Consider the following 13077-nt stretch of genomic DNA (forward strand, 5'->3'; position numbering starts at 1 on the left):
ATTTAAAGAACTTTCAGAAGTTTGATTCTGAATATGAGCGACTTTTCCTTTAATCATCTAACCTTGTTTGAGAAAAAAAAAAGTTTGATAAATTCAGGAAAATCAGAATCCAGACATTCCAAAAATGTTCCTTTATTCAGAGCTTCATCCTCAGCAGATGTTTGAGGACCATGCTCCTCTGAACTGCTCCTCCAGTGTTTAGTCAGCACCTCCTCCCCAGGAGTATAACTGGAAGCTGAACCATCAGCTGCTCTATAGATCTTCAGGTTCAGTTTATTCCTGTTTAAAGTTTCAGATGAACTCAGCACAAAACAGAAACCATGAATTTCTGGAACATTTTTTTATATTTTTACAAACTTGATGAAAAAGTCAGCACACATCTAGATAACTGCTATCTATGTCCCAAAGAGGAGGGGTCAGAGGTCAGCCTTGCTGTGACGGGCAGGCCCCAGGGCCTCGGTGGTCCGGCATACGGTGACCCTGAGGGTCCCCTCTGGGTTCAGGGTCCCACTGAGAGACAAGGGGTCCATGTCCTCTGGGAAGGAGGTTTTACGGGTGAAGGTGTTACCGACGCTCCCATCATCCAGAACCTGAAGGAGGAGAGCAGAACATCAGCAGAGGAGGAGGAGACTTATGTCCCTCATTGGACATAAGGATGACCTCAGTGCGGCCCCCGCAGCCATGGCTGATGGACAATAAGCCAGCAGCAATCAGAGTTTTTTTCTACAGGAAGTGACATACTGACCCTCTGTGCGTGGACGACCACATGGTGGCCGTAGGCCATCACCACCACGTCATGAGGCTCAAACTGGCGGAGGTCGGCCGTCATGCAGTAGGAGTCAGCGAGGCAACCCGGCCCACTTCCTGCCCCGCTGGGCCAGCTCGTTACAGCGCCACCTACAGGAGAAGCAGAGCCTCCTGAGGTTAACACAGAGCTATATAACACAGAATAAGCAGAGCTTTGCAGATAACGACTGTTAGATCTGTGAATAGAACTTTTACACAGATAGCATTTGCATTAGCGTGTTTTATAAATATATTTTAGCAGGTTTTATAACAGAGCAAATCTTTCAGGAAGAAAACAAAACTTTGGTCAATATTTATATCAACTTTAGCAACGTCCTTTAGAACTGGTTTAATTTCTACTAAAAACTGTTCAAACACAAAATCAACAGAAGGTTTTTACTTCAATCAGAATCATTGACACAACGACCCAAAGTAATCCCCTAAACCCATCGGTTTAGTCTGAGCCTAACTCTCCAATAAGCCATTAGGAAACCAGGGTCCGTTTCACGAAGCAGGTTTAACAAACTCAGGTTTAAATCCTGAGCTCTAAATTGATCTAGCCTAAAGTCAGGAACTCTGAGGGTTCGGTTTCATATAAGCTGCTATCAAGTAGCTCAATCAACTCTGACCAGGTCCACTCAGAGTTTAACACGTACGTAACAAGTTTGAAAAGCCATTATCATTATCAATGCCACGAGTCGCCATGACAACAGACAACAGGAAGTGCCCGTTTCACCCCACTGGAAGTAGAGATTTAATGCAGAAATGAAAATAAAACAGAGAATGTGTTTAAAAGACAGAGAAACAGCTGCAAAGGAGAGGAAGAAGAAGATTGTTGCTCGAGTTAACGAGTTTATATGAAGTGGGCTATGGCAGGCCGTTTTTACATTTATTCAAAGCACTCTCTTCTCTGTTGTTCCATCTGCAGATCACTAAAATAAGATTCTTGCTGATCAAAGTCACACTCCTATAAACAACTATAATAATATATTTAATAAATAACATTTTTGTTGCACAAACTGAAATTTAGAAAGTAAAAAAAAGAAAAACTACACCAGTAAGAATGAAGTTTTATATATCTAGAAATGTTTCCGCATGTTAAGTGGCCGTTCTGACATTTATCAGCTGGACTGAAAATCTATTTATGAAATCTGAAAAACATTTTTTCATAATTAAAATAATACAAATGCTGACCAGTAATATTAGGAATATGCAGATCTGAAATTAATTTCTAGAAATCCAGAATGTTTATTCTAGATGTGGAGAATGTCATTTTGTTTGAAATCATACAGCAGTAGCCATTCAAAATGTCCCCACTGGTCCTTGGCTGGTCCTTGGCCGGTCCTTGACTGGTCCTTGGCTGGTCCTTGGCCGGTCCTTGACTGGTCCTTGGCTGGTCCTTGGCCGGTCCTTGACTGGTCCTTGGATGGTCCTTGGCTGGTCCTTGGATGGCCCTTGACTGGTCCTTGGATGGTCCTTGGATGGTCCCCTATAATTCCTTTTTAAACATCAATCTTTGTACTAAAATATTCTTCCTGTCATGATTTGTGGACATTAAGATCTAAAGAGAAGCGCCATCTGCTGGTCAGACGCTGTAATTCAGTGAAGGGGTGGAGTCAGAGTGAAACAATAGCAGAAGGCCAGTGGCTGGAAGTTGGAGGGAAGTGAGCCGCCATTCGGCTGGTCCTTGACTGGGAAGGGTGGTTTTTAATGGCCACTACTGTATCAGTAAAACTAATAGCCTGATGTTTCTAATATTACGGGGTTTTTTCTTGAACAGTGGTGGATAAATGTTTGTATTTAGGTGAAATCATCTGGCAGCAGGTGAAAATGTTCCGATCTATAGGACCTGTTCATCGTCTCATGGGTTCCTCCTCAGTTTGGTTCTTATTCTCCACAGTAAATCAGTGTCTGTTTGCAGCTGTTCCAGATGTTTTCATCCCAATAAATGATCGTTATTAGCGGCTATCAGTCCCATAGAACGGCTTCAGATTTTACCACTAGGCCCAGTAGGCTGTTATCATCCAGTGAATCCTAACCCTAAAGTCATTCCCTGTGGAATCAATTAATCTATTTATGTCTAATCTGAAAATTATTTTATTAGTTCTTCATATACTCTAAAAATAAATAAATAAAACGAGCCACATGTTGCTCATATTAAACAAATCAAAGATAAATCTCCCCTCCGGTCACTGAGTTGTTGAATCATCTCCCTATAAATATTTCATTCTCTGTGAATTAATCCAGATGAATCTTTAATTAAATCCTCGTCAAATGGACATGCAATGTTTGTTTTTAAACCTAATGTGTCTAACTGACCTAGTGAATGATTTTTTATTTTTTTATGAACAAAATGATGACATAAATCTGACTAAATCAGGAAATAAAGCAGCGTGATTGGCTGTAAGGAGAGCGGAGACAGACTGCTGCTGACCAGGCTAGCTATGGGAGGATGTTACTATGGCAACAGAAACAGAGGATGCGGAACGTCTCTTTGTGAAACCTCTGAGTTTCCCTGATTTCAGGTTTAGAAAACTCAGTTTTCTGTAAAACTGCTTAATTAAACCTGGAGAAGCTCTAAAACTGATGAATCGGCTTCTCCTCTATGTTCTCTAAAGGACTAAACCAGCAGATTGTTTCCTCACCTGGAGGTCCAGAGGACGGCCTGCTGAGTGTGCTGAAGTGGGGCAGACTGTCGGGCCCCCCGGGGCCCCCCTCTCCAAACAGACCAGAGCATTTGGCAGAGTCGATAAAAGGCTCAAAAAGAGAATGGGAGGATCCGTCCTGGGATCCATCGGATCGATAGGAGCTGGAGGCGCTATAACGTGATGAGGAGCGATACGATGAAGAAGATCTCTGACTGGAAGTCATCAGCGATGCCATGAGGTCCACCTCTGTCCTCTGACGGAGCTCAGATCAGCCTCCTATTAACCCTACAGCGGCTTAAATAAAGCCTGCTGCATTCTGGGACACGGCGCCGGCTTTACCCTTAGATGGTTGTTTGTTTAAGCACTTCAACCAAGAGAGTAACGGACGAAACGATAAGGAGCTCCGGCCGCTTGCTGCTGTCACACACAGAGATAAGAGAACAGCGTTTGTGGCATGCAGGCAGAAATAGAAAGCAGAGGTCAGGTCCTCCATCCTGCAGACCTGCACTGATCCAGACATGGCTGGATCAGGGGGGTGGGGGGTCTACCTACCTCTTCTCTCTGTTCTCAGTTTGTTGGTGGAAATCTTTCCCATCAGGTCTGAATCTAGCCTCCATTTCCAGACTGACAGCAATCCTCCAAAAAAATCCAACCTAAATAATAACCTGAAAGAACAGTCTGAAACTGAGCTGCTGACTGACCTTCAGTCCGGTCTGCTGGGACCCTCCCTGTCTGGGTTCTGGTTTGGACCCGGCCCAGCCTCTGCCTGACCTGGGTTTAAAGTGAGGCTGTTCTTTGATCTGCAGTGATTTTAACCAATAAAGTCTTATTTCCATCCCATCACTAAAGGTGCTAATCTCCAGCGGTTATTAGCATAGAGGCGGCTGCTCCCTCAATACAGACCACCATGAACACAGACCACCATGAACACAGACCACCATGGACACAGACCACCATGAACACAGACCACCATGAACACAGACCACCATCAACACAGACCACCATGGACACAGACCACCATGAACACAGACCACCATGAACACAGACCACCATGAAGACAGACCACCATCAACACAGACCACCATCAACACAGACCACCATCAACACAGACCACCATGAACACAGACCACCATCAACACAGACCACCATCAACACAGACCACCATGAACTGTGTGACCATGGTCAGATTCTGGTGGTTCTGGTGGTGCTGCTGCTGCTGGTGGTGGTGCTGCTGCTGCTGGTGGTGGTGATGGTGGTGGTGGTGGTGCTGTTGGTGATGGTGCTGGTGATGGTGGTGCTGCTAGTGCTGGTGATGGTGGTGCTGTTGGTGCTGCTGGTGATGGTAGTGCTGCTGCTGCTGGTGCTGCTGCTGCTGGTGATGGTGCTGCTGGTGATGGTGGTGCTGCTGGTGATGGTGCTGGTGGTGTCGGTTTGGGGCCAGTTTGCTGCATCAGGATCTGGATGGAGAAAATCTCTCCAACAGAAAATCGTGAAGCAGAATCTGCAGCATCAGTGAATGAGCTGTTAGAGCGGCCTAGTCAAAGTATGGAGCTACCCATAAAGGAGCAGAGTTCCCTGTTCTCCTCGCAGCGTTTAGGGTCAGAGGTCAACAGGCTGGATCAGATGGTTCCTCTATTCAATAAATTAAATTAACACTTTAAAAATATCTTTATTTATTAACCTCTGGTGGTAAAAGGATTCTGATGATCTGCAACGTTTACATGTAGAAAAACCAACGAAATCAGCAAGAAAACTTCTACCTCTGCAGTTCTATAGATCTGAGTACAGGAGCTTCAGCCGTTTGCTCTGACGTCTGCGTTCATGTTAAACATTCATTGATCAGATCTGAAGCCTTTTCACCCAGAAACCCTGAACCAGTTCCAGACGCTCCTCCCATTTCCTGGATTTCCATATTTAGCTGAGATTCAGGTGAAATCAGGAAAATGTTGTAGAGCGAATTATTTCTAAATAAAACAGCAAACAAACAAAGAAGTTTTATTTCTGTTTCCTTTCTCAGCATTTTAGACCAAAAGAAGCTGCAGATGTTTCTGTGAAAAGGTTTAAAAATCAGTAAAAGTTGGAGCCTTTAAGACATCAACTCTTAAAATAAGCAAAAACTTTAACATTCAAACAGTTTTTATATGAATCTTGTTAGAAAACGGATCATTTTCTGTAAACCTTCCTGGGATTTACTCGGCGTTCCCGGGAAGGATGGGATCGGATGGCGTCCAGCAGAGCTCCAATCATCTCTGATGGCGTCCAGCTTTCATCAGTAAAGACATGAGGAGCAGATTCTGAGAACATTAGCAATATTTTATTTATTTTAATATCAGATGCATCAAACAAATATTTTCATTTTCAATCCAAGATAACAATAATTAAATAATTACATTCAGCCAAGAAGGAGAGAAACTGAGATCTGGACAGGAAGCAGGAAGTGGGAGGGGCTGCCGCGATGATGAAATTAAGCCCCGCCCACTCGCTGTGTGTGTGGTAATGGATTAGTGACCTGTGAGGACCGACTGATGACCCCTCCCTGTTCCTCGGCCATTTAGCTGTGGGTTTAGGATGGAGCCTGTTGGTTTCTACCTGGGGGGTGTATGGGGGGGTCTACATGGGGGGTGTATGGGGGGGGGTTATGGCTTTGGCCCTCTTGCTGTTCTGCTCTGAGGGCCTTCCTCCTTCAGATTGGAACTGATTGGGGTCAGAAACAGGTTCTACTCGGCTTCTGACCCAATCAGCCAATGGGGGGGGGGGTCGGCCCCCAGGCTTTGTTTAGAAATGCTAAGTAGGTTATAGGGCCTCAGGGGCCCCCATGTGAGCATCTCTGCTGCCTCCACGCTGACCAACACATGTTTGGATGTCTTTTTATAGAAGCTGTTCCCTCAGACCCACTGAATGTGGAGCAGATAACGATCCCACCGAGGAGAAGCACGGCGTGGAGAGGGAGGCGTCTCTGAGCGAGGACACCCGGCGTCTCTGAGCGAGGACACCCGGCGTCTCTGAGCGAGGACACCCGGCGTCTCTGAGCGAGGACACCCGGCGTCTCTGAGCGAGGACACCCGGCGTCTCTGAGAGAGGACACCCGGCGTCTCTGAGCGAGGACACCCGGCGTCTCATCGCTTTCAAACAGAGAGCAGCGCTTCTGGGGCAGCGGAGCTTAAAAGCTGCCATTTGGAGGAGAGGAGGGTTTGAGGAGAGAGAGGAGAGGAGAGAGCAGATGGACTGAAGGAGAAAAAGGAGAAAAGAGGAGAGATTCGCTTCTCCTGATGTTCAGTCGCTTCTCTAATCGCAGGATAATTGCCTTTCGGCAAAGGTGGCACTTAAATGTCCTGATAATGACGTAATAAGCCCCCCGTGGGGACGGATGGAGAGACTGAGGGACAGAAAAAGACTGTAGGCGGCAGAATGAAGACAAAGGACAGAGACAGAGAGGAGAGGCGGTGGGAGAGGGAACGCATTCATCAGGCTGTATCAGCGGCTCATCGGCTTCACCCCAGAGAGGACAAACGGTGTCAGACGACAGCGCCGAGCTCCTCGGACGTCTGAGCGATGATGCAGACCGGAGGGACAAAGATGGAGACGTTTGACAGACGTGCAGAGTAAAGGACAGCTGATAGAGACGCTAACGGGGACGAACAATGGCCCGCTGGCGTCACTACGCTCCGATGACCTCACCTCGCCGCCATCACACGGCCTGCAGTGTCAAACAAACCTGATGAAGGAGCAGCATCAGGGTTTCCTGTCCAACCGCTGCCCTTTGCTGTGTCTGATGATGATGATGATGATGATGTGTGGGAGAGGTCAAAGGTGATGTATGAAGGCACAGCTTCAATGGTTCCCCCTGAGATGTTGCAGTCTCACCAGGCGCCTCTATGAAAGGCAGCGGCTCGCCGGCCTGAGAGACGCTTAAAGGGAATTTCTGCGTCGGAGGATTTTGGAATGAATTTACGGTTCCAGCTTGGAGCGCCGGATGACATCACGGCGAACAATCTGATGCACAACTTCACAAAAAACGTCAAACACAAACACATGCTGAGGGAACCAGTCTGCTCTGGTCCAAAGAGAAGGGGGGGGGGTTCACATGATGAGCAGGTTACCATGGCAATGACGCAAAGATTCTGAAGCAGACTGAGACGTTTCAGTCGAGGTGAAGCGTAGATTTAACGCCGCCTAACGTCGAAATCTGGTTCCAGTTCATTCCTGATGTTGAAGCTGAGTCTTTGCCCCGTGGGTTCATATTATGGGATACATATCCCAGTTACATCTCCCAGTTACACATCCCAGTTACATATCCCAGTTACATATCCCAGTTACATATCCCAGTTACATATCCCAGTTACATATCCCAGTCACATATCCCAATTACACATCCCAATTACATCTCCCAGTTACATCTCCCAGTTACATCTCCCAGTCTGCCCATGTTAGAATACGCAGTAGAACTGAAACGTCAACAAAAATTAATTGTTTCTGTTTCAAACTAAAACTGAGCGTCTGATCCTTCAGCTGCTAGCGGGCTAGCTAACCACCGCTCTGTGTCTCTAATGGCTAAAGGAGGAGGAATCCTAGCAGCCTCCAAACCACGGCTGATTCTATGGAACCGGCTCTGGAATTCCATGGAGCGGACTCTGGAATTCCATGGAACCGGTTCTGGAATTCCATGGAACGGGCTTTGGAATTCTATGGAACCGACTCTGGAATTCCATGGAACCGGCTCTGGAATTCCATGGAGCGGACTCTGGAATTCCATGGAACCGGTTCTGGAATTCCATGGAACGGGCTTTGGAATTCCATGGAACCGACTCTGGAATTCCATGGAACCAGTTCTGGAATTCAATGGAACCTGCTCTGGAATTCCATGGAATGGGCTCTGGAATTCGATGGAATGGGCTCTGGAATTCCATGGAACCGGCTCTGCAGCGCATTCATCCACAGCTTTTCCTGAGTTTGTGAAACACCTTTTGAGAACTTCAACATGGAGATGGAGGCTCTGAATGCGACACATTAAAACGCCTTTCTGCAGGCGCCGGGGGGGGGGGGCATGACAGAAAATGATTGTTTCACAGTTTCCTCTAAAAAACCAGTTCACATTTGGATTGTTTTTTCCCAGTAGACTATATCACACAGTGATAACGAAGAACAGGAGAATCTACAGCCACATTAGCGTCGTGCAAAAAAACACATTCACCGGCAGCCGCATAGGCAAAGATCAAAGCAAGACGATGCATACAAAAATATAGAAAAATCTTCAGTCTGTTTCTGTGGCTCGCTGCTGAACGCTGACGGCAAATCTTCGTTGTCTTCCAGGTTCCTGCCGAGAGGAGGAAACGGGAGGAAACGGGAGGAAACGGGAGGAAACAGGAGGAAACGGGAGGAAACGGCAGGAAACGGCAGGAAACAGGAGGAAACGGGAGGAAACAGTCCACCATGAAGAACGGAACCCAGGAGATTGACAGCAATGGGAACCAACTGTTGCTTTGTTTAGACTCGCAGAGAATGAAAGGGTTAAATAGTTTGGCATATTCTGCAAGCAATGCCCAGAAGGATGCAGGGGGGGTGCCAGGACCCGGGGGGGTCAGGAAACGTGCTTCAGTCCAGGTCAGCTCATGCAGGTCAGATGTTTGGACCTTCTGCTGCTCCGTCCGCTCAGCGAACACCTGAACCATGGAGAGGAGGGCGGGACGCTGCCGCCATAAGGCAAAGGTCACTGGGGGGCAAACTCCTCCCACCATGATGAAGAGGGGAGCAGCTGCTGGCCCCGCCCACATGCTTAGGTCACTTATGGGTTTTTGGGAGCTCCTGCTCTCTCCACCTCTTCCTCCTCTTCCTCCTCTTCGTCCAGGGAAACGACCCCTGAGGAGGCCACATCAGACACCCTCCTGCGGGGGTCATAGCCTGGGGGGTACTGCCCCCCCCGGCCTTCTGCCTCCTCAGGGCACAGGCTGCCTTCGTAGTCCTTGCAGGGGCTGTCATCATCCTCGCCGGGCGACAGGTAGGTTTCAGAATAAGACATGGAGTAGCAAGGGGAGTCCTGACCTCCATAGGACCTGCTCCCCCGGCCCCCCCCGCCATGCCCCGCCCTCTGGAGGCGGGCCAGCAGCTCCTCCCCTCCATGCAGCGCAGACAGGATCTTGGCAGCGAGCTCAGCGGCGTTGTTCTTTGCGTTTTTGCTGCGCTGTCTCCCCAGGTCTCGCAGCAGCGGGTGCTGCTCATCCAGGCTGCAGAGGCTGGAGCACAGCGTGTCCGGAGAGCCGGCCGTGGGGGAGGGCTCCCTGCTGCCCCCTCCCTCTCCGATCTCTGCTGCGCTGTCAGAGCAGGGCCTCCGCAGGCCCAGCTGCTGGCACAGCTGGCTGTGGATCAGCTCCTTCAGGTACGGCGGGTAAGCTGACAGCTCTGCAGAGAAAAGCAGGATCCATGGTTAGAGCCGCTCCTGTCAGGCTTCACTCTGTCTGCAGACTCACTGCAACATTTCATGGAGATGAAAAACAAAAGAGTAATAAAAATGATCTAATCGATTTCATTATGAAGCAGCTGGAAACTAAGACAGAGATTCTAGATCCTCATTTATCATCATTAGTCTGCAAGATGCGGCGAGTAGAAGGCTGCTGTAACTCGTTTGCTGCAGGACTGCATGAGTGTAATAAAGATGAAAGCTGAGGAGCCGGGTGCCTTTCTAACCCACTAACACACAATGCTGACACAGATGCAGCCTCTGCAGCAAAGGAAGTGATATTCGACCTGCAGCAGAGCATCGAACCGCACAGACAGGAACATGGAAACTGGGGCAGTGGGACAAAGAGAGGGAGGCGGGATGGGGGGGTACCTGTGCTCTGCGTGGCGGGCTCGCTGGCAGGGAGGAAGTCTTCATCATATGAGTCATCGTTGGACTCGTCGCCGTCCACCGAGGACCAGGCCCTCAGCTTTGCCTCGGCGATGGCAAACTGCTCCGCCACACCTGCACACACCCGATGCACACATGAGCTGGTGTCAATCACAGGGTTGGCATGGTAACAAGGAGGCTGCATTGTGACTGGGCGTCAGTGCAGCTCCAGGTTAGAGCAGCAGCCTTCTGTTGTAGTGAACAGGTTAGTGAACACAACATCATTCCTGAGAAAGTAAAAAGCTGCTGGATGGATCAGTGAGACTCGGCGTTTCCTCTCATCTACCAAAGACATGAAATGTTTCACTGTGGGGATCAAAGCTGAGGGAACCGGCATTCATTTGATACTTTAATGCACAAAATCCTGTTTTTGCATCTAAAAGCGTCTCTCTGGCGCCCTCCCCAGGTTAAACAGGGCTAACTGCTGATGATGGCTGATTTAGGAGAACTGAGGTCACCCGCCGGATTGTCTCCCTTTGCCGTCTTTAGCTGCTTCCTCTGTGTCGGTTCCAGCGTCCCAGCGCCTTCCTCTGTGCGGCCATGATGCCAATAACCTGATTGGAGAACAGAGCGGCAGCAGGAAGCTGGGGGCGGGGTTTCCCTGAGCAGACCATCGGGCTGGACGCTCTTTCATTTATGTCTGAGGATTTATCCTGGATTTTTATTTGAACCTGTAGAATTGTGGTATAATTGAGGTAAACAGAAGTAAAACCTGCTGTTATCTTTTATATGCTTTCTCTTTATCATTAAACAAAGCAAAATAATAGATTAAAGTGACGTAAATAAATCTATTGTATTTATATGAGCAGTGGAACTAGAAGAGGAAGTGACACTGAGCGTTTAAAATATGAATTTATAAAAGCTGTAGATCTGGGCTTTAGTTCCTCTGTTTATCCCATTTCATGTATTTTATCTAAGGCCCAAACTATTTAAAGTATTCATCAGATTAATCAATTATTGAAATAATCAATTAATTTAGTAATTGTTTCATCGTTAACTGAAGTATAGAGACTCTAAAACAGGCTGTTAGCTGACAGAGGAACCCACTTAGAGCAGTTTTTTAAACTTTTACGGAATGACCTGGATGACGTAGAATCTTCATCAGCATAAACTGTTTAATCCTTTACAATTAAATATTGTTTAATTCTAAAAATACTTCCTGACTGTAGTTCTTTATAGAACTACAATCAGCAGCTTCCACCTGTTTCAGCGTAGCATGTTTAATTGGGACTAGTTTCGTATCCTAATATCAACTCAGATTCTTGGTAGGGACACGTGGCTATGATGCCCCCCCCCCCCCCCCCCCCCCGACCAACAGGCAGCGGCTGTGCGTACGCCGTCGTCCTGCGCTGCCTTTCATCACTGCTGGACGTCCCGGTTTGGAATGGTTGAAGCAGCAGCGGGACAACATGGATCATTTGATAAGTTAAAGGAAAGGGTTTATTGGATGCATGAACACATTCTATTCAATTCCACTTTTTTCTAAAGCGCCAATTCACAACCTATAACGTAGATATAAACCCTGCAGATCAGATCTGAGCTGAACTGAAGGGAGGGGGGCATAAAACAGGATCCCTGATTCAGTAAAAGGGGTCAAAGAGCAGAAATGTTATTGACCAACAATTAATCTGACTTCTGTTGTTCAAGCAAAAGACTTTTAAACAATTAACTGTCAGCAGGGGTGCAAATAATTAATGTGTGAACAGATGAATGCAGAACAGGAAACATCCAATCAGAGAGCAGAACAGAGGGAGCAGAGCTAGAGGAAGCAGATCAGAGAAAACTGCTCCGTCATGAAGGCAGCAGCCAGCGGCAAAAGCTGACTGTGCAAATTAACCTTGAGAGTCTGCAATGCAGCGAGCGACCCATGGATGGACAGACGGAAAAACAGACGTTAGAGTGTTAGAGAGGACAAAGAGGAGTGTTAAAGAGGGGCAGAGCGGGTGGAGGAGCTAAGAGAGGAGATAATGAACAGGGAGAAAGAGGGGGGGGGCTGATCTGGTTACCCTGCTGTGTTTAACAAAGACAGGAGCTATAGATCTAGAGCAGGTGAAGTAGATTAGCGCTGACCCATCCTTTCAGGTAATTGTTCAAATAAAAACAAGGAAAAGACTTGGATTAGGGGCGGAGCAACAACTCCATCTAATAAACAGATCTTACCAGCAGCAAAGCGGGCCTCCTGCTCTCCCTCACTGAGATCAGAGTACGAGTTAAAGTCCGACTCCAGGGCTGCCGGCGTGTCCATAGGCTTGCACCAACCTTTCCACTCTATCAGGTGGGCTACTCTTCCCTGCGCCATGGCGGTAGGCTTGGTCACATGGTCCTTGACAACCTGTGAAATCCCTGCAGGTCACATAAGAGCAAAGATGTTAAAGCTGGATCAGTTTGGATGCAGATTCAGATGCAGCTTTGTTCTGAGAAGAAGCAATTACCGTGCAGAGAGGATCGCGCTAAAGCAGCAATCTCTTGAATGGTTAGAGCTCTCCTTGATTTTGGAAGCATTTCAGTGATGTCATCAGCATTCACCTGAAAACAGAAGGAAAAATGGGTGAGCCTCCAACTCAACAGGAATGTGAGGCACATCTGGATCCAGATGTGGCTGGTTCCAGATGTGCCTCACATTCCTGTTGAGTTGGAGGCTCACCCATTTTTCCTTCTGTTTTCAGGTGAATGCTGATGACATCACTGAAATGCTTCCAAAATCAAGGAGAGCTCTAACCATTCAAGAGATTGCTGCTTTAGCGCGATCCTCTCTGCACG

General features: G+C 47.6%; 2 protein-coding genes across 3 annotated transcripts in view; both read right to left on the reverse strand.

The window, feature by feature from the left end:
* Positions 1-114: 114 nt before the first annotated feature.
* On the reverse strand, positions 115-3669 carry LOC107099347 (heat shock protein beta-7-like). Its single transcript, XM_015397426.1, has 3 exons — positions 3432-3669; positions 746-897; positions 115-590 (listed from the first exon to the last, which is right to left on the reverse strand). Exons 1-3 carry the CDS (start codon positions 3667-3669, stop codon positions 417-419), a joined length of 564 nt encoding a protein of 187 aa, XP_015252912.1. The 3' UTR covers positions 115-416.
* Positions 3670-8850: 5181 nt separating this feature from the next.
* The window catches only part of fam131a (family with sequence similarity 131 member A), a 16667-nt gene continuing 12440 nt past the window's right edge, over positions 8851-13077 (reverse strand). For both annotated transcript variants that reach the window (XM_015397421.1, XM_015397420.1), the window contains exons 2-5: positions 12750-12843; positions 12478-12660; positions 10261-10392; positions 8851-9830 (exon numbers count right to left, since the gene is read on the reverse strand). In XM_015397421.1, coding sequence (XP_015252907.1) covers positions 9217-9830; positions 10261-10392; positions 12478-12660; positions 12750-12819 — 999 coding nt within the window. In that variant the 5' untranslated portion in view covers positions 12820-12843 and the 3' untranslated portion in view covers positions 8851-9216. The remainder of the gene's footprint in view (positions 9831-10260; positions 10393-12477; positions 12661-12749; positions 12844-13077) is intronic.

Source organism: Cyprinodon variegatus, unplaced genomic scaffold, assembly GCF_000732505.1.
Source record: "Cyprinodon variegatus isolate N-32 unplaced genomic scaffold, C_variegatus-1.0 Scaffold861, whole genome shotgun sequence".
Lineage (NCBI taxonomy): Eukaryota > Metazoa > Chordata > Actinopteri > Cyprinodontiformes > Cyprinodontidae > Cyprinodon > Cyprinodon variegatus.

What these genes read in the sequence shown, in the direction of transcription:
- LOC107099347 (XM_015397426.1), bottom strand. Translation starts at nt 3,669, where the DNA reads ATGGCATCGCTGATGACTTCCAGTCAGAGATCTTCTTCATCGTATCGC. An exon ending in GCCGTCCTCTGGACCTCCAG is followed by an intron (nt 898 to 3,431) that starts GTGAGGAAACAA and finishes CTTCTCCTGTAG; the next exon opens with GTGGCGCTGTAACGAGCTGG. An exon ending in TGGTCGTCCACGCACAGAGG is followed by an intron (nt 591 to 745) that starts GTCAGTATGTCA and finishes CTCCTCCTTCAG; the next exon opens with GTTCTGGATGATGGGAGCGT.